We start from the raw sequence: 17,024 nt of genomic DNA on the forward strand, positions 1-17,024 counted from the left end.
TGAAGGAATCAAGAGGAGCTTGAGCTCCCCAGAGTGCCCTTCTGCAGCGTGCCAGCATTCCAAACGCCCTGGATACCCAGTTTGAAAAATGGAAGCTGGTCAGTGCAGATGTACCTAATCGGCAGAACTCCTGTCTGGAACTTGTTCTGATGGATTCAGTGATGGCCCCACACAGTTCAGACCAGATTCCCAAGAGCAGGGGCTGCCCCTAAGGCTGCCTGTCTTAGCCAGCTGATCAAGTCCTTCTCTTCCTAGGTCTTTGTTGAAATGTGGCTTCATCATTTCTCCCTGGACATGTACCAGAAAATGCAGTCCCCTCACATCAAGGTAATGGGATGGGCTTCCTAGCCGGGCATCTTGCTGGCTTCTCGGTTTGCATGGCTGCTTCTAAGCTTAGGCTGGACAGTTTTGGGTGAGAGGGACAATGGGGCGGGGGGGGGGGGAGACTTGGTCTCCTGAAATGCCCTAAAGCTTCTGCACCTTGTGCTATGTGTAGCAAGCAGCTGTCCTAAGGTCTCCCAGACAGCTTCCTCCCTGATACCTGGATCTCCTTGCCCAGCAACCTTCAGCAGCATAACCATGCTTTCCTCTGTGGCAAGAACTGCATTGTAGCCTTGCCACGTGAGATGTTGTAGGGAATGGTGTCTGTGCTGGGCAGGCAGTGGTGCTGGATTTCCTTGTGCATAAAGGATCCAGTGTGCCAGGCCTGTTGACGATATTCCAGAATGCAGGCCACCCCATTGGGGTGTGCACGCCACTCCTGCACTCCCAGGTGTCCTGTCTGTTCCCCAAAGTAAGGACGTGGCCTCTCTGCACAGAGGGGTGCACATATGGAGGCGGTTGGGCAGGGCAGGGCAGGGCATCATGGTGCAGGCTTGAGAGTTTTCACTTGTAAGAGCCTGAAGGAGGGCAGGGATAGTTGCAGGATGTTGATACGGGAATCGGATTGTTGCAGGAATAATTCCAGCATTTATGAAAGCTTAATACTATTGGCTTGTGCCCCGAGGTGATGAGTGAGAGCAGTTTTAAAAGTTGGGAGGAGCTCTGAGAAACCTTGAAAATTTGGCTGATTGGTTTTTAAAAATGTGCACCTGCAGGGAAACCACGGGAGGGTGCGCTCTGCCCCATGGGTTCTCCCTCTGGCCCCCGGAGCCCCCTTGGCCTTCTCCAGGCATGGTCCCGTTATCTCTGATCTGAGGCTGGGAATAATAGGGGGTTCGGGGGGGGTGCAGCGGGGGGCACTGCCAGTGCTGGGAGGAGCGGCTGTTCTTCCCAGAGCCAGTTGTGCCCATTCGCACAGCTGCTTCTCCAGCACCATCTGAATCCCTTGTTCTGTGCAGAGAAGGGTGCAGAACTGAACTTAATGCCCCTCTCAGCACACAGAGAACGGCATAATGGGTGGGGGGAATGACCAGGGCAATTTGTGCCCCCACCCCAAACTGGCTCCCCGCCCGATATAAATCGCAGGGGGGGCAGTCCTGCTGCTGTGCCGGTGCGGTCCGTGGGCAGCCACAGTGAGCCTTGGCCATTGTAAGCAGGAATGGCCGAGGACCTGCACGGGATCAGCGTGTCTGTGGCCTCAGGAACTTTCTCTGGAGGCTGTGGCTGCGTCTGTCCAATTACAGTTGTAGCTAAGAGGTGCTGCCTGTTCCATCAGCCCTTGATCCCTCTGGGAACAGGCTTTGCCTGAAGTCGCCTTCAGTCAAGCGAAGGGCGGCATAATTCCTCCCCGTGCTCTGTTGTGCCTGCCTGTGAGTCGCGTGCCCTTCAGCATTGATGTCGTGAGCTAGAAATGGGCCGAGCTGTCAGCCAGAGTCCTGTGAGGTGGGAGGCATTTGGAGGGCCCAAATTAAGCCCCTTGGTGTAGAGGAAGTCTGGCCAAGTGCTGCAGGAGCTCTGTGGCTCCTTGGGGTTCCTTGGAGCCTCCCCACCTGCTGATGGACAGCTGTACCCTTGGGTCATCCCCCACTCTTGCTCCTGTGCTAATATCGCTGCTTGGGGCTTGCATTGCATAGTGTTCAAAGTGACTCATCGCTGCAATAGTCCTTACAGCAGCCTTTTGACACAGGCCAGTGTCATCCCTGCGTTGCTGGTAGGGGTGGGGGCTGAGAGAGTGAGCAGCAGCAGCTTGAGCCGAGATGTGAGCCAGGAATGTTGCCGCTCATAGCTTAGCATAGCGTCAGGGACACGTTGGCTCTTCCTGCATATGGCCTTTACCTGGCCTGGGCACGTGAGAGGAGGGGGACGTTCAGTGTCTCCTGTCTTCAGAGCTTATTCGTTGCCAAAGGCGGGGGCCACCATGCCTGACGAAGCACTGGCCGCTGATGAATGCGGGGAGGGCAGCGCAGAAGGGGGCTGGTGGCTCTGGGCTCAGCGGTCTTTACTTGTTGGGGTTGCTGAAACAGCAAATAATCCTCCTGTCACAACATGTCAGTGGGAGTGAAGATCTCCCTCGCCCTACTTTACAACAATCTTTGGCCTGTCTACTCAGAAGTACGTCCCATTGAGCTCAGTGGGGCTTACTCCCAGGTAAATGAGCATAGGATAGCAGCCTAAAAACTAGAGCTGTTCTTTAAAACCCTGGATTTCAGCTTCCAAGGATGGCTTGAGAGTAGAAGCTAGTCAAACTTGGTCATGAAGTCCAGAATTCCTTGAATCTAAGCTTATCCTTTAGTCCCCTATTCTCCATCAGCAGAGGCAGTCCTGGGAGAGGCCCCAGTCCTCCCTGACCCCTATGTGCTCCCCCTGCCTAAAATGCCAGCTGAAAGCATTGGGATGGATGAGGGCAAACAAGTTGGAACTTAAAATCCGGACAAAGAGGTACTGTGGGTAGGGAAATCGACCCGTCTGGATATAGGAATCAATCTGGGTTTAGATGGGGCTGTGTCCCCCTGAAGGGCCGACTGCGCCATTTGAGAGGGCTCTGGACTCTGTGCTACTGGGGAAACTCCAGCGGCAGCAGCAGCCCTGAGTGTTTTTATGAGCTTAGGCTGTTTTGCCAGCTCTCAGGAGAGGGAGGATCTTGCGTCAGTTATTCATGCTCTGCTGACATCCAGGCTGACCTACTGCAATGTGCTCTGTGTGGAGCTGCCTTTAAAGATGGTTTGGAAACTTCAGCTGGCACGGAATATGGCTGCCCAGACGTTGGTGGGGCTGGGCGGTGTTCATGTCACACTCCTGACCAGCTGCACTGGTGTGTTTCTGAGCCCAGCTTAAAGTGCTGTTTTTCACTTGTAAAGCCTTAAACCAGGGGTGGGGACCCTTTCCTGGCCAGATTGCCACCTGGAAGACCTGGGGCCCCCATGTAACAATGGGTGAGGGTAGAGCCCAAAGTGGACGTGGCCACCCCACACTTTTCATTCCCTCACATGCTTGTGCACCCCATAAGTCATCAACGGGCCCTTCTCACTTGCTCATTCCCAAGGGTGATTAGGTTGATGAGTACAAGGGGAAAGTCCTTTTTGGTAGCAGCCTCCCACACCTTTGGAATGAGTTTCCATTAGGGGTTTGTCAGGTCCTTTCTTTGCAGACCTTTAGGAAAGCTCTGAAGACCCAGCTGTTCTCATTGGCCTTTTCTTAATTATATTTTTGGGTTTTATTTGTAATTGCCTTTTAATTGGATTTCATTGTTTTGTAATGTTTTATCTTGCACACCACCATGGGAGGATTCCACACCTAAAGGCAGCTTTAAAATAGTTTTAAATACAAAATTTAAATATATGGTGTATATTTTTGTTTGGTGTTCCTGGGTGTGGGTGAGATTATAAAGCTAACTCCTCTTTTATTTCCCTGGAAATGTTCATCTTTTCTTTCCTCATGTACCTTGTTTGCTTGTTATCCCATTTGTTTGCTCAAGGTGCACAGCATCTGTTGTCCTACTGCATCCTGTAGTTGTAACTTTTGTTGCGGCATTTAGTGCCAGCAGCTGTCCGTGCGTTGAGCTTCCACGTGGACAGTCCTTGACCAGAGATCCAGAAAAAGCCGCTGCCGTGTGGCTCAGCCTTCTGAGATTGGGATTGCCAAATGGGGTGGGGGCTCAGTGGTGTTTGCTTTGTCTTCAGGCTTTCCCCACTTGTTATGGTGAAAACAGTCCTCTCTGTCCTTTAACAGTGGTGGGTAACCTGTTCAGCACTGAGGGCTAATTTGGGCATGTTATTTTCTTGTCATTTTCATGAGTATTTGCATATTTGGGGGTTCAGGAAAACTGCCTTGGATTGACCCTCAGCAGGCCTTTGCTATCATGGCCTGGAATCTGAGTGCTCACTCTGGTGTGGGCCCATCAGTGGCCCCCTTGATCTTTTGCAGCCGTCCTCGCAAGGGTGTGGCAGCTCCTTGGCCTGCCGTCTCTTTCACTTGCCTGGCCCCTCCTCGCCCTGAATTTAAACATCCAGGTATATGCCAGGCCAGCCCAATTAGTGGTCACATGTGCTTGGAGTGGTGCACATCCAGGGTCCCTTGCGGCGCTGCAGGGGCTGAGGGCCTGCGGCCGCTGCTTTGAGGCCTGAGGAGGGCTGCACGTGCTGTCAGGCCAGCCTGGGACGTCCAGAGAAGCAGACACAGCTGTGTGAAAAGTCCATGGCAAATCTTGAGGCTCCCTTCTGTGATTCAGTGCCGTCCTCCTCCTATTAATAGACGGTCCCGTTTATGCATGTAGACGGGATGGGGCTTCTCCGCGTAAGCCCTGCCCCAAGGGACTTGCAGTCTGAAACAGAAGCAGAGAAGTGGCAGAGGGAGGGGGAAGCGTAAGCGTGGCTGTGTGCGCAGGCTGGCTTCAACCTTTGGCAGCTGCTGCAAAGTTCCAGGTTTCAGGATGTCTTTCTCTCTGGCAAGACTCCTGTCTTGCTGGACTGGACCCAGCGTCTCCCCGTGAGCAGAGCTGGCCCCCAGTGCTGTAGCCCCTCCTTAATGCTCTCAACTACTCCCCCCTGCCACATATCCAAATCCCATAAAATGCACCAGAGTCCGGGTTCCAGGCCAGAGCTTGCTTTGGGAACATTTAGACGAAGTGAGCCAATGGACAGAGTGCGACGGGGCTGTTCTGCGCCAAGGCTGTGGTGCTTCCGCTCGTGGAGGAGAGCAGGCCGGCAGAGGGTGCCACTTCGCTGTGGTGTTGTGGTCGTCAGTTGCATTGGACGCGTTCTTGGTTTGTTTTGTTTCTCCTTGGCTTTTTTGTTTCTCCTTCCTGGGCTCAATCTCACTGTTTGTTTTTCTGTTTCTTTCCATTCTCATTTTCTCCCCACCCTGCCTCCCCTTTCCCTCTTGTGTTGTCTCTCAGCTGGAGGTTCTCCACTACCGGCTCAGTATATCCAGCACCCACCACAGTAATCCTGCCCAATCCAGCTACCAGGCCCTCCACACGTATCAAGTATTTTCATCTTTTCATGTTTACTTTATTTCATTTGTTAAAAAACCCTCCATACAGTCTGCAGAGTGTGGCGTGGGCACAAATGGGGTGGGCGGAAGTGGAGCCCACAGTGGGGATGCAGAACCTCTGGGCCACAGACCGAATGTAGCCCCTGGAGCCTCCGTGGATTCTTCTTCCTTGGAGGAGTCCTCGCTGTTCCCTCAGATCGGAGGCCGCAGCGGTGGGGCCGGCGGGAGGGACTCGGTCAGCGCTGGGAGGAGTCCTGCAGGCTGCTGGTGTCGAGCGACTTCGGAGAGGACCTTTCTTTGAGGCTAGCTTAGGCCTGTTTGGCCTGGTGTTCTCCCTCCTGTGGCAAAGAAAGCCAAGGCCAAGGCCAGGCCCAGCCCTGAAGGCCGAGGGCCACTTGTCTCCCCCATGGATAGCAGCTACCCGTGATGTCCCTCCCCCAGGAGTGGGGCGCGAAGTGCAGCCCCAGGGGCCTTGCGCACGCGCCGGTGTCTTCGGCCCTTGACAGGGCTGGATGTTGCTGCTGCTGTGCCAGCGAAAGAGTGTCCAATTGAATGAACTGTTAAGAAGCTCGAATGTAAGGAGGAATGTAAGGCAGGCAGTCCGCAACAGGCCCCCTCCCACGCACCAGCGTCCTCGGGCACAGAGCTGCCTGCCAAGCCCTCTGAAGAGAGCGGCTTGTGACACTGCCTTGCTGCTGGCTCCGCGTGCCCACACTCTCCCTGCTCCGCTGAACGGGTTTGCTTGGAAGAGGAGCTTGGGAACAGCATGCCTCTCGCCTTGACAAAGTATTTGTGGAACATAATTGTAATCCACGCCCAGTAAACAACCCTGGAAACAATCTGAAATGACTCTTCTGGAGTGGCATGTTTGCAGAACTTGCATGCATGTTTTCTGCACAATCATTCCTGCGGTAATAGGTTCTGGTGTTTCCTGCATCCCCTCAGCTCTTCCTTTGTGGCGTCTGGGGCCAGGAGATGGGGGCGCGCTTCAAGAAGACATTGTGTGTAGTTCAGTCAGTCTTGAGAGGCTTGGCTTTCTTTTCTTTCACAGAGTAACTTTCTAGTCCTCATGGCTTTAGACTGGTGCTTTAACGTGTGACTGCAGCATGCGCTTAGAGGCTGAGGCTAAGCAGAATGTGGTGTTTAATGATGACCATATGAATCCCAGCCCCTAGTCCTTTGGTTGTTAACCCTCCTCTGTCTGCCCTCCATAAAATGGATCTTCCTGCAAACTAGGTCTTTTAACCAGCATTGTGATGAACCCGAAGCAGAGAGGGAAAACAAACGAAGGCCGTGTCTGCACAACACGCTCGCAGCGGTGGGTTGTTTTTCCGGAGCAACCCCCCATTGCTTAGTGTGTCGTATGCAGGCAGAAAGTGTCCCCGCAGTGGGATATTAACCCCCTGAGAACCGACACTCTGCAGTAAGGATTATTTCACCTGCAGTGTGTTAGTGTGTTGTGTGTCAGCCCACCGTAGGGAAAGGGCAGCGAGTGGGCTGCCCGGCAAGCGCGGCAGAAACCCCTGCTGGCCTTGCCTGGTTGCAGCCAAGCTGCTGCCCGTTCCCGTTCCCCTTGCCTGTGACAGTCCCTCCAGCACCCCCTTTGCCCCCGCTGGTTCCCCCTTACCAGCTCTGGTTGCAACCTTCATTGTGGTCAGAGCCCTCTTTTTAAATTTCCTCAGCCCCGTTTTGCTCAAAAACAGCGCTTGGAAAATTAAAAAAATAGTGTCCCTCCCTGAAATCAGATGGGGGGAATCCCACACCGCCCCCCGCCAATCCTATTTTCAGGTGGGGCACTTTTAAAAAAAATGCCCAGACCCATTTTCGTGCAAAACGGGGCCGGGGAAATTTAAAAAGGGGGGAATCCATCGCGATCGTAGCCGGGAATGGGGACTTAGTGGCAGAGAAGACAGATCTGCTGCCAGGTCCCCTGGGATGCTCAGTGGGGGACTGAGGGAGGGGGAGGGGGACGGGGGGGAACCAACCCTCCCACAGTGGGTTGGTTGCCTGATCATCTGGCAGTGCGCTACACACACACCCTGTATAACTAGCATGTTGTGTGAACAGCCCCGAAGTGTCCCAGATTTGTAGGTTCTGACTTGAGCAGCAATTTGCGTTACTTGAGCAGCAATTTTCTAAGACAATCTAGATAACTCAAGAAAGTGAGCTATGTCACATGCCATGCCTCATCCACCACAGTCTTGGCAATCTCAAGCTACCAAAGATTTTGTGAGGAGGGAGAAATCTTGCTGATCTTCACAAGCCCCAGCTGAGGCATCCTGTTAAAATAAACGGCATAGTTCGTTCCTCTTCAGTTTTGTTGCCAATGCCTGTTCTGCGGAGGCTACATCTTTGTTACATCTTTGCTTCTTTAAAAAAACCCCTTTGTTTAAAAGTTCTCAGTTGCCATGGAGCTGTTGGATTACGGTACTTGTCTGAGAGCCCGAACTGTGCTTCCCTGCCCCCGTTCAGAACACCCACATCCTCCCCCGAGAACAACCACCGTCGCATGAATCCGTGTCCTCCACAGTGTCTCCTGTTCCAATCCCCTTCCAAAAACAACTTCCAGAATTTTGGAGGCACAGTGTTGAGTCCACAACAAGGTTCCCAGATGAGGTGAGCTGGCCGGCTCTCCCTACCTGGCTAATTCCTAATGCAAGGGCAAAATGTGCCTGGAGCAGAGCAAGCAGCAGCCCTTTGACCTGCTATCTTGGTTGATGGCTTCCTGGCTAGTGTGCTGCTCGAACAAAGGGAGCCCAAGAAGACTTCAGGGCAAAGAACTAATTGGCAGAAGCAGCTTTGACCTCTGTTAAAAAAATGGGTGACCCAAGCACAGGCCTGCTATAAGGGGACCTTTGCCCTGACCGCTTCTACCTGATGGCTGTTTGCTGTGCTTGCTTCTCCTCCAGGCCTATTGCCCATTCATTGGGCACAATCTGAGCTCTGTGCCCTGTGCATGGCCAGCTAAGGTGAGGTAGCTGTTGGCCATTTTCCTTTCGTTGTACTGGGACAAGTCCCTCCCTTCTCAATACCAACCTTCCTGCACTCAGGGTGGAAGGGCCATATGACAGTTGGCCTGGATCAAAACTTGTGAGGTCTGTGAATGCATCTTTGTTCTGCTTCACCTTCTGCTCTGAGGCCCTCGAGGTCTCTTGTCCCGGTTTTCCTCTGCGGTGGGGAGAGAACTTACTGCTTTCTTTCTCCTGCTCCTCCTCCTCCTGCCTTCAATCCAGGAGTCATTCAAGCCCACGGAGGAGCACGTCTTGGTTATCCGGCTGCTTGTGAAGCACCTGCATGCTTTCAGCAATAGCTTGAAACCAGAGGCAACTTCTCCTGCAGGGCACTCCCACGCCGCCAGTCCACTGGAAGAATTCAAGAGGTAGGTGGTGGTTCTTGACTCGGTCACACCATGGCCAAGCAGGCTCCGAGAAGCAAGGCTCAGTCTTCAGTGAACACGGAGCAGAGAATCCTCTGGGTGTACTGGGGAAAGGGTTCAGAGACCTGGGACACGCTATAGAAACAATATATTTAGTTTTGAGCGAGAAGTACGGACTTGTATTTGGACAAAAATTGTAAATCTGTTCTCTGTGGACACACACGTGCCAGAGGAGCCGTTCCCCTAGTGTGGCTATTTTATGACAAGGAAGACAGAGCAACCTGTGGCCAAATACTTTAATTCCGATGGCCAAAGCCATTCATACATGGCTGTATTTCCTATAGAACAACATCTAATCTGACAACCCTTGAAACAGCATTCTGTTAAGATTCTAGAATTTCTTTCCTGCTTGTTTATTTTATGGGGCCTCTGTGCTGGATGTCTTTGCAGGATTGTGATTCCCCGGTTTGTTCAGCAGAAACTCTACATATTTCTGCAGCACTGCTTTGGCCACTGGCCTCTGGATGCCTCTTTCAGAGCCGTAGGTATTCTGTTGAATGTTCTGTTGTGCGTACACTGAGCCTAGGAGAGAGTTATGGCTGATGATTTCCAGCATGCAGAAGTCCTAGGAATACTGCCTTGTACTGCCTTAAAGTGAGACCAAGGTGCTAGCCTTCCCAAAGAAGAGAAAATAACATAGAAAGACTTAGAAAACCACCTGTGTTGAGGCTGAGGTCCCTGGAGGCAACCAGGCAGCTCCAGTTCCCCCTTTTTTGGTCCCTGCATGCTTTTAACGGCCAACCATCCCAGTCTTTATAATGGGATTAGTAGTAACCCTCCCTCTCAAAGTTCTTTTGAGTAAGGAAACATGAATCTCCCTATGGATAGGAAGAGCTACAAAATGAGCCTGGATCCGTTTCCTTAGATGGAGAGGTTGGCATGGCACTATCTGAGCATTGGGAAGTCTGTGGCAGGGAAGGTTTGGCAGAAGTACTGTTGGTACGAGTTGAGACCCTTTTTCTAGTTCTTAATATATTAAGTGGGGTGCGAGGGAGGAAGTGCTAGTAAGGCAAGGTGGCTCACCTGTTCTATATGTGGGCAAATGTGGTCATAGAACTTGCTGGTAGACCCATTTATTTTTATTTAATCAAAGTATAAGTTGTCCTTTAGTAACGGGATACCCTGGGTGGCTTACCATTGAAAATGGAAGCAGTTGAATTGTAAAAACAAGCATTGCAGAAGCTGCAGTAAAACCATTAAAATCCAGAAACGCTATAGAAACACCCCTAAAACCAGGTATAGAATTTGCTGGAATGCTGGGCCAACTAGTCTTTGCTTGGCATAAAGGGACACCTGAGTGAGTGCCAGACCAGTCTCTCTGAGGAGGGCATCCCATATTTGAGGTGTCGCAACTGAGATGGCTCCCTCTCCGGTCACTACCCACCTCACGTTGGATGCTGGGGAAGAGCCTCGGATGAAAAGGGTGTGGTTGGGCTCATGTGGGAGAAGATGGTCCTTCAAGTGGCCAGGCTTGGAGCTGTTTAGCACTTGATAGGCATTTTGAATTGTGTGCAGAAATGTATTGGCAGCCAGTACAAGGTGTGTTCCCCGTACGCCGGTCCTACTTAGTAATCTAGCTGCTGTGTTTTGTTCTGTGCCTGGGAAGTCTCCCTGGGCAGCCCTGTGCACAGTGCTCTGTAGTAATCCAGTTGAGAGGTGGCTGCCAGGGCATTGCTTGTCCAGGAGGGGCTGCAGCGGACTCATCGGCCTTCGCTGGTGACAGGCACTCACTGCATGCTGCTGGTTCAGTTGGAGCCCTTAAGTGCAACCCTCATCCGTTTTGGGGTGTGGAAGTTGGCCTCTTTGTCTGTAACGTCACAGAGCGGTCCTTCAGGGAAACCACATGTTGATAGGGAGAGCCCTAAGTAGATCAAAGGACTGTGTTGAGAGATTGACCTTGTTACCCCAGGTTCTGGAGATGTGGTTAAGCTACTTGCAGCCATGGAGATATGCCCCTGAGAAACCACTGCAGAATGCAGAGTTGCTGTCTCGCAGCGTGGCAGAGAAATGGTGAGTGCTGGGCTGGGCTGGGCCACGCTGCCATGGACCAGGCAGTCGGATCACATGGAGGAGGAGCAGCACTCCCTGGCTGCTATGGCAGGCAAGACGGGATGGTGGCGGATGGCCCTGGGCAGCGGCTTTGGCCACCGATGGCCGCTTGTGTCCCCATTCCAGCATGGTGCAGTGGTTGCAGGGAGAGCAGGTGGTCAGGAGGAGAAGCTTTGCTTTCTTCCTCAGTTTGCTCCTGACTGCTGCAGGGCTGTCCTCACTAAGAAAGGACACCATCATGAAAGGGAACTTGCCGCTGGCAGAATCCCGGTCCCTCCAGATACTCACATCCTGGGGCAGCTCCATCACGGCTTCCTTTTGAAAGGAGGTCCTGGAACACACGTGTTCTCAAACTGCAGATGTTAACAGTGTAATCATACTTGGCGGTCTACAACGTTTGGCTGGCCTTTTGGGCCAAGCCAAAGATAGTAGTCACCACCTCCCTCCGCTCCCAGCAACCCCTCTGCCCGATTTTGCTCATCAGGAAAGGCCAGTGGGCATGCAGCCCATTGCACATGGTCAAAATTACCATGAGCACTTCCAGCCAGTGTCTTGCAACACCCCCAACCGTTGTTGGGGTTAGCAGGAGAGTGACTGGTTGGGCACTCTGCATGAAGGTGCTTCAGTCCAGCCTGCCCTGCCTGCCTTCCCTGCTCTGGAGCAGGAAAGGCCAGCAGCGGGAGAGGTTTTCTAGCTTGGCCCTGAGTGGCTGGCTGTTTCTCATGCTCAACAGAGGGCAGTGCAATGCTCCCTGTGGCCAAAGGATTTGTTGAGGCCTGATAACGGGGGGAGAGGCTATAATGTGTCCATTGTATTCTCAAAATGGCTCTTCTCCTCTTAAAAGGGCTACCTTTGTTCAGGAGAACCTGCTGATGTACACCAAACTCTTTATTGGCTTTCTGAATCGAGCTCTCCGCACAGACTTGGTCAGCCCCAAGAACGCCCTGATGGTGTTCAGGGTGGCCAAGGTTTTCGCCCAGCCCAACCTTGCTGAAATGATCCAGAAAGGTAAAAGGATACACCAGAAATCTGTCTCTGTTCTGTCTGCAGGCTGTTCACCAGCGTCATGTTGCTTTTCCTTTGGTAGCAAAGAAACTGCAGTTCAGAGAAGCCAACTGTAGCCCTGGGGGAGGCAGCTGACTTGGTCGCTTGCCTAAATCCTTTTTTGCTGTATCCCAAGAGCTCCTGGTGGGACAGCCAGTGCCCTAGTGAGGCTTTCTAGTAAGCAGAACTGCTGAGCAAGAGCTTGACCCTCAGCTCCCCAAGTCCAAAGCCTGCATGGGATCTGTTGCATCCTGTTGGCTGATGTGTTTGCCTCCTAAGTGCAGCTGAAGCACCAGTAAGTGGCCACAAAAGTCCCTTCTTTGGGGCTGCTGGTCGCAGCTGCGAGACATCCCCACACAACCTGAGGGTGATCATGAATTTGCTGTTTCACATCTCGCTTTGCAGGAGAGCAGCTCTTTCTGGAAACAGACCTTGTCATTCCTCACCGGCAGCACCGCCTCTTCATGAGTCCCTCTCTTGGAGGGAGCTTGCTGTCATCCCGGACTACGGCCATCACAGATGCTTCATTTAAGGTGAAAAGTCATGTTTACAGCCTTGAAGGACAGGATTTCCAGTACAAGCAGATGTTTGGGCCAGAAGTCAGGAGTCTGGTAAGCTGCCATCTAGTTCTCGGATGCCAAATTAATGTGCTGCTGAACCTGGGAATTCTGGAGGCAGGGGCCAGGATAGATCCTGGCTTTCTTCTGTGCCACAATGACTCCGAATGATTTGCAGACCAGAAGTCTAGAACCAAAAACAATGACTCATTCTTAGAGGTGCTTTGTCTATTTGTTTACAGATGCTTTTGTGTTGCATACCCGGTCAACAAAATGGTTTGTGTACAAGCACGTGCTTTTTCTCTTCAGGAGCCATGCCTAATCTCTGCTGTGCATTTTTCCCCAGGTCTTACGACTGGCCCAGCTTATCAGCCAGGCCCAGCAGACGGCCCAGTCTATCTCGGACCATTCTGTGGAGGCCATGGCCAGGCAGTCCTTTCTCTCCTGGTTCCGGTTTGGATCAGCTGACTTGAACGGCTCCTATACCGGCAATGACTTGGATGAAATGGGGCAAGACAGTATTAAAAAGACAGATGAATACTTGGAGAAGGCCCTGGAATACTTATGTCAGATATTTCGGGTATATTTACTTCTCTTCATTTCCCGGAAATCTTTATTTGGACTGTTGCATGGCTTGCATAAAAGCTCTTCTCAGTCAGAAGAGATGGGAAATTCCTTTTGTACTATTTTGCATTTCTCTTTATAACCAGTGCAAATTAATTGAGACAGAGCTTTTAAGAAAGCAGGTGCTCTTTTAGCAGCCTTTCTTTAAAAGTAAATCATTATTTTAGATTGGTCTTCATAGTGAGTCAAATTCTAAGGTCTTGAAGGCCTTGCAACTCTCTCTAGCTTAAAGAGTGGTCTGTTTTGTACTTCTAAGAAGGGACCATAAGAAGCTTTGAAACTGACAAGAGAAAAAGTAAAGAATTGTACTTGGGTACCCAGTTGGAGGTGGTGGTGAAATGTGTTCCTTCTCTGTGGTGTGACCTAAGCCTGCCACTTTATGCCTAGCTGCACCCAGAATGCCGTTTTTGGTCCTCCTAGGATGTGAGGTTATTTGAACTGGCATTGAAAGGAGAATAGATAAACCGGAAACGGGTTCACTTCATGTGGAGAGATTTCAGTTGTTGCTACTGTGCACTTGGGTACCTTGACTTCCGACATGTGTTTCCTTAGCGTTTTTGTTGCACAGTAACTATATCACCCCTTTTTCCAACTTTTGCCAGTTGAATGAAGCCCAACTGAGCCAGCTGATGTTGAATTGGGGGGCAGCTCAGGAAGAGGGTGGAAAGAAGCAGCTTCCAGACTGCATTGAGAGTGAAAATGGGCTAACTCTCACATCACTTGGCAGGTACCAGGTAAGAGGGTGGCCTGCCCAGCCAGGTTGCAGTTAACATTAATTTTTCAGTAGATGTGTGAGTGGTTCAAAACTGCGTCAGGATCCAGAACATCTTGGTCCAACCCTCTTTTTGAAGACTTCTGAGATTTAGGGAGTTCCCTCTTTCCTCTAAAATCCCCAGATAGCAGTATCATTGAGTTCTTGTTCTTTAATAGTGTTCTTCTAAGAGATGTAGAACTGGTTAGGCCTTCTCTGGACACTGGTTAGGCCTCCTCTGGAGTACTGTGTCCATTTCTGGGCACCACACTTTAAGAAGGATGCAGACAAGCTGGGGAGGGTTCAGAGGAGGGAAACAAAGATGATCAGGGGACTGGAAACAAAGCCCTATGAAGAGAGACTGAAAGAACTGGGCATGTTTAGCCTTGAGAAGAGAAGACTGAGGGGAGATAGGATAGTGCTCTTCAAGTCCTTGAAAGGTTGTCCCAGAGAAGGCGGCCTTGAGCAAGGGGGTTGGACTCGATGGCCTTGTAGGCCCCTTCCAACCCTACTATTCTATGATTCTATGAGCTGTTGTTAACTTGAAAAAGCAATTAAAGCCACTGGGGAAACTGATGGAAAAATCCACGTGAACAGCTTCGAATTGAGTCTAAAAGTTGGTCTGTTGTTGCCACCTTGCCAGAGTCCTCCTATGACAACTTCAAGATGAATGTTTCTCCCATGTCCTGAGCTTTTGTAGCTCAGATGTTTTAAGACCTGCCCCTCAGAAAACAGTGTCTTGGGGCTCAAAGTCTTGAAGGCTGAAACTTTTATTATTTACTTTTACCTAGATCATCAATGGTCTGCGCAGGTTTCCATTGGAGTACCAAGGAGATCCTGAGCTTCAGCCTATCCGAAGTTATGAAAGCACCACTCTTGTGCGCCTGCTTTTTCAGCTGTCTTTGGCCATCAACGAACGAGTAAGTGACATGGAAAGCCTTCCCTCTTCCTGTTCAAGCTGCTCAGTCACGCCTCTGCCTCTGTGTGTGTCTGTACAAGTTTTCTTTTTGCAGTGCTTGTTCAGCTCCTGTTATTCCCTTAATGGCATCTGATCCCACTCCAAGAGCGGCTTGTTCTCCAACCTTGTCTTCATTGTTCTCCTGAATAGCCCAACTGGAAGTCTGCTTTGGGCTGCGTTGCGGTAGCTAAATTGACATCTTTCTGCCTTGCAAGTAGACTGGTTCTGTTCCTTGCCGAGGAGACCCCTGACAGGCCCTCTTATTATTAGAAAGGCTGTGCCTGGGGTTGGGTTGGGTTGGGTTGCTTCCGTGACAGTCCTTTGGCTGCTAGTGTGTGTGCCACGCAGGGCCTTGCCTCCTTCGGGTCCTCCTTCCTCTTATGCACAGGAGACATAAACTGGCAGATTGTGCTCACTGTACCTGTTCACAATTTTCTCTGTTTTGCTCCTTTTACTGAACACAGCTGAAGTCAAATTGCAAGAAATTTGCACTTACAAGTAGATACTTTCTATTCTGCAGTTGCTGACTTGAGCATGAGAAGACCAGAATCAGTGTGTTGTTGTTTTTAAATCCAACTATTTAGACTTCCCCAAAAATGAGTGGTTGAATCATGAATCATAGCATCTTCTAGATCCTTAACACTTTTTCGTTTTGTAATTGAATTTTAAGGATTACATCTTTTTTATTTATTAATTTTTCTGTACTTTTAAACCGCTCAATAACTGAAACTCAGGGCGGGTGGGTATACAGTCCATTAAAAACATACAGTACAGCCATTAAAACAAACAAAAAAAATAAAACCAGCACAGAATAACACCAGCATCAAATAATAAAACCATTACATCATAAAATGAAATTAAAACCAGCAGCAGAATAGAGTACCATTCCATCTTGCTTTTTAACTTTGTTCTGCAAGCACAAGGCCTAGAAATGTTCTTTTAATGAAAGTGGCCTGTCCCTTCCTGAGAATGAACTGCATCACAGCTACTGTGTTGGTAAGCCCTAAAGCCAAGCCAAATTCTGGTGCGAGTTCTCCGATTTTGCACTACCTTGTCTCCTCTGTACGAAACAATGCAGAAATGCTGTCCAGTCAGTAGCAGCATTACCTTGTGCTTAGAAGCCTGTGGATTAAGGGTTGTTGTTTTTTTACCATTCTTTAATTTGCCTTGGATAAGTCACTACCCCTAAGCCTTGATTCCTCATCCTATATGCTGGGAACATTAATGGCCTACCTCACAGGCTTGTTAGAATCATAGGCATAAGAACCCTGCTGGATCAGACCAAAGACCTCACTAGTCCAACACCCTGTTTCTCAGGGGTCATCCAGATGCCTTTGGGAAGCCCTCTCATGCTATCTTTCTGCATCAGCTGGTATTCAGAATCATGCCTCTGGTCCTGGAAGTAGTAACCATCATGGCTAGTGGCCATTGATAAAGCTCCTATGAATTTATGTAATCCCCCTTTGAAGCTAAGTCGGTGGCCATCACTGCATCTTGTTGCAGTGAATTCTGTAGTTAAACTACGTGCAGTGTGAAGACATCCTTCCAGCCAGTTTTTTTAACCAAAATTACTATATAAATGATTAAGAAAAGTAAATAAAAACATAGCATGCTATTCTCCTTTTTCCTTATTTGTGTGTTGACTTGAGCGTTTGTCCTGTTTAGTTTGCAGACCAAATGGAGAGGGTCTGCGCCAGAACAGACTTCCTTGGGAGCTTCTGCCGCTATCATCTCACCAACCCCTCCCTGGTGCAGAAGGCCAGGCGCAGCCCACTGAGCAAGCAGAGGCTGGGGCAGATTCAGCAGCCAAGAGTCAGCCTGAGATTTCTGGCCAGCTACAGGACTCTTCTTTCCTTACTCATGATGTACTTCATTGCCTCGTGGTTTTGCATTGGTCCGGTGACCTGCACCTTCCTCCTCCTCCTTGGATATCTTTTTTATGCATCCATCATGACTTTCTTGTCTGAAGTAAAGAAGCCACATCAACACTAACATTCGTTTGTATTGCTAAACAGAGCAAGGCTGGGGATTGTGGAAATCAGATTTTGACTAAGAGGTGCAGGTTTTATGTTTGATGTCCTGTTTTGTTTTTGAAATGTATCAAGCGAAACAGATTTTTGAATGGAAGGCTATGTACTTTTATAACTGTCAAAGCTATGTTAATCTGTAAATTCTGTTTTGATAAACTGACTTTCTAAACCAACACAAGCTATAGCAAATGCCTTGGGAAGT

General features: G+C 50.2%; 1 protein-coding gene across 5 annotated transcripts in view; it reads left to right on the top strand.

Annotated features, from left to right (window-relative positions):
* Window positions 1-16,998, top strand: part of SMPD4 (sphingomyelin phosphodiesterase 4) — a 29,865-nt gene extending 12,867 nt beyond the window's left edge. For 2 of the 5 annotated variants that reach the window (XM_084819945.1, XM_084819944.1), the window contains 10 exons: window positions 256-327; window positions 8,607-8,752; window positions 9,200-9,290; window positions 10,719-10,819; window positions 11,703-11,866; window positions 12,308-12,513; window positions 12,806-13,039; window positions 13,686-13,817; window positions 14,626-14,754; window positions 16,458-16,998. In XM_084819945.1, coding sequence (XP_084676071.1) covers window positions 256-327; window positions 8,607-8,752; window positions 9,200-9,290; window positions 10,719-10,819; window positions 11,703-11,866; window positions 12,308-12,513; window positions 12,806-13,039; window positions 13,686-13,817; window positions 14,626-14,754; window positions 16,458-16,784 — 1,602 coding nt within the window. In that variant the 3' untranslated portion in view covers window positions 16,785-16,998. Of the gene's footprint in view, window positions 1-255; window positions 328-5,275; window positions 5,366-8,606; window positions 8,753-9,199; window positions 9,291-10,718; window positions 10,820-11,702; window positions 11,867-12,307; window positions 12,514-12,805; window positions 13,040-13,685; window positions 13,818-14,625; window positions 14,755-16,457 lie in introns of all 5 variants that reach the window. The other 3 variants (XM_084819942.1, XM_084819943.1, XM_084819946.1) reach the window with 3 other exon arrangements.
* Window positions 16,999-17,024: the final 26 nt, after the last annotated feature.

The sequence above is a fragment of the Heloderma suspectum genome, chromosome 13, assembly GCF_057233095.1.
Source record: "Heloderma suspectum isolate Gila_16-S chromosome 13, 16-S_ref, whole genome shotgun sequence".
Lineage (NCBI taxonomy): Eukaryota > Metazoa > Chordata > Lepidosauria > Squamata > Helodermatidae > Heloderma > Heloderma suspectum.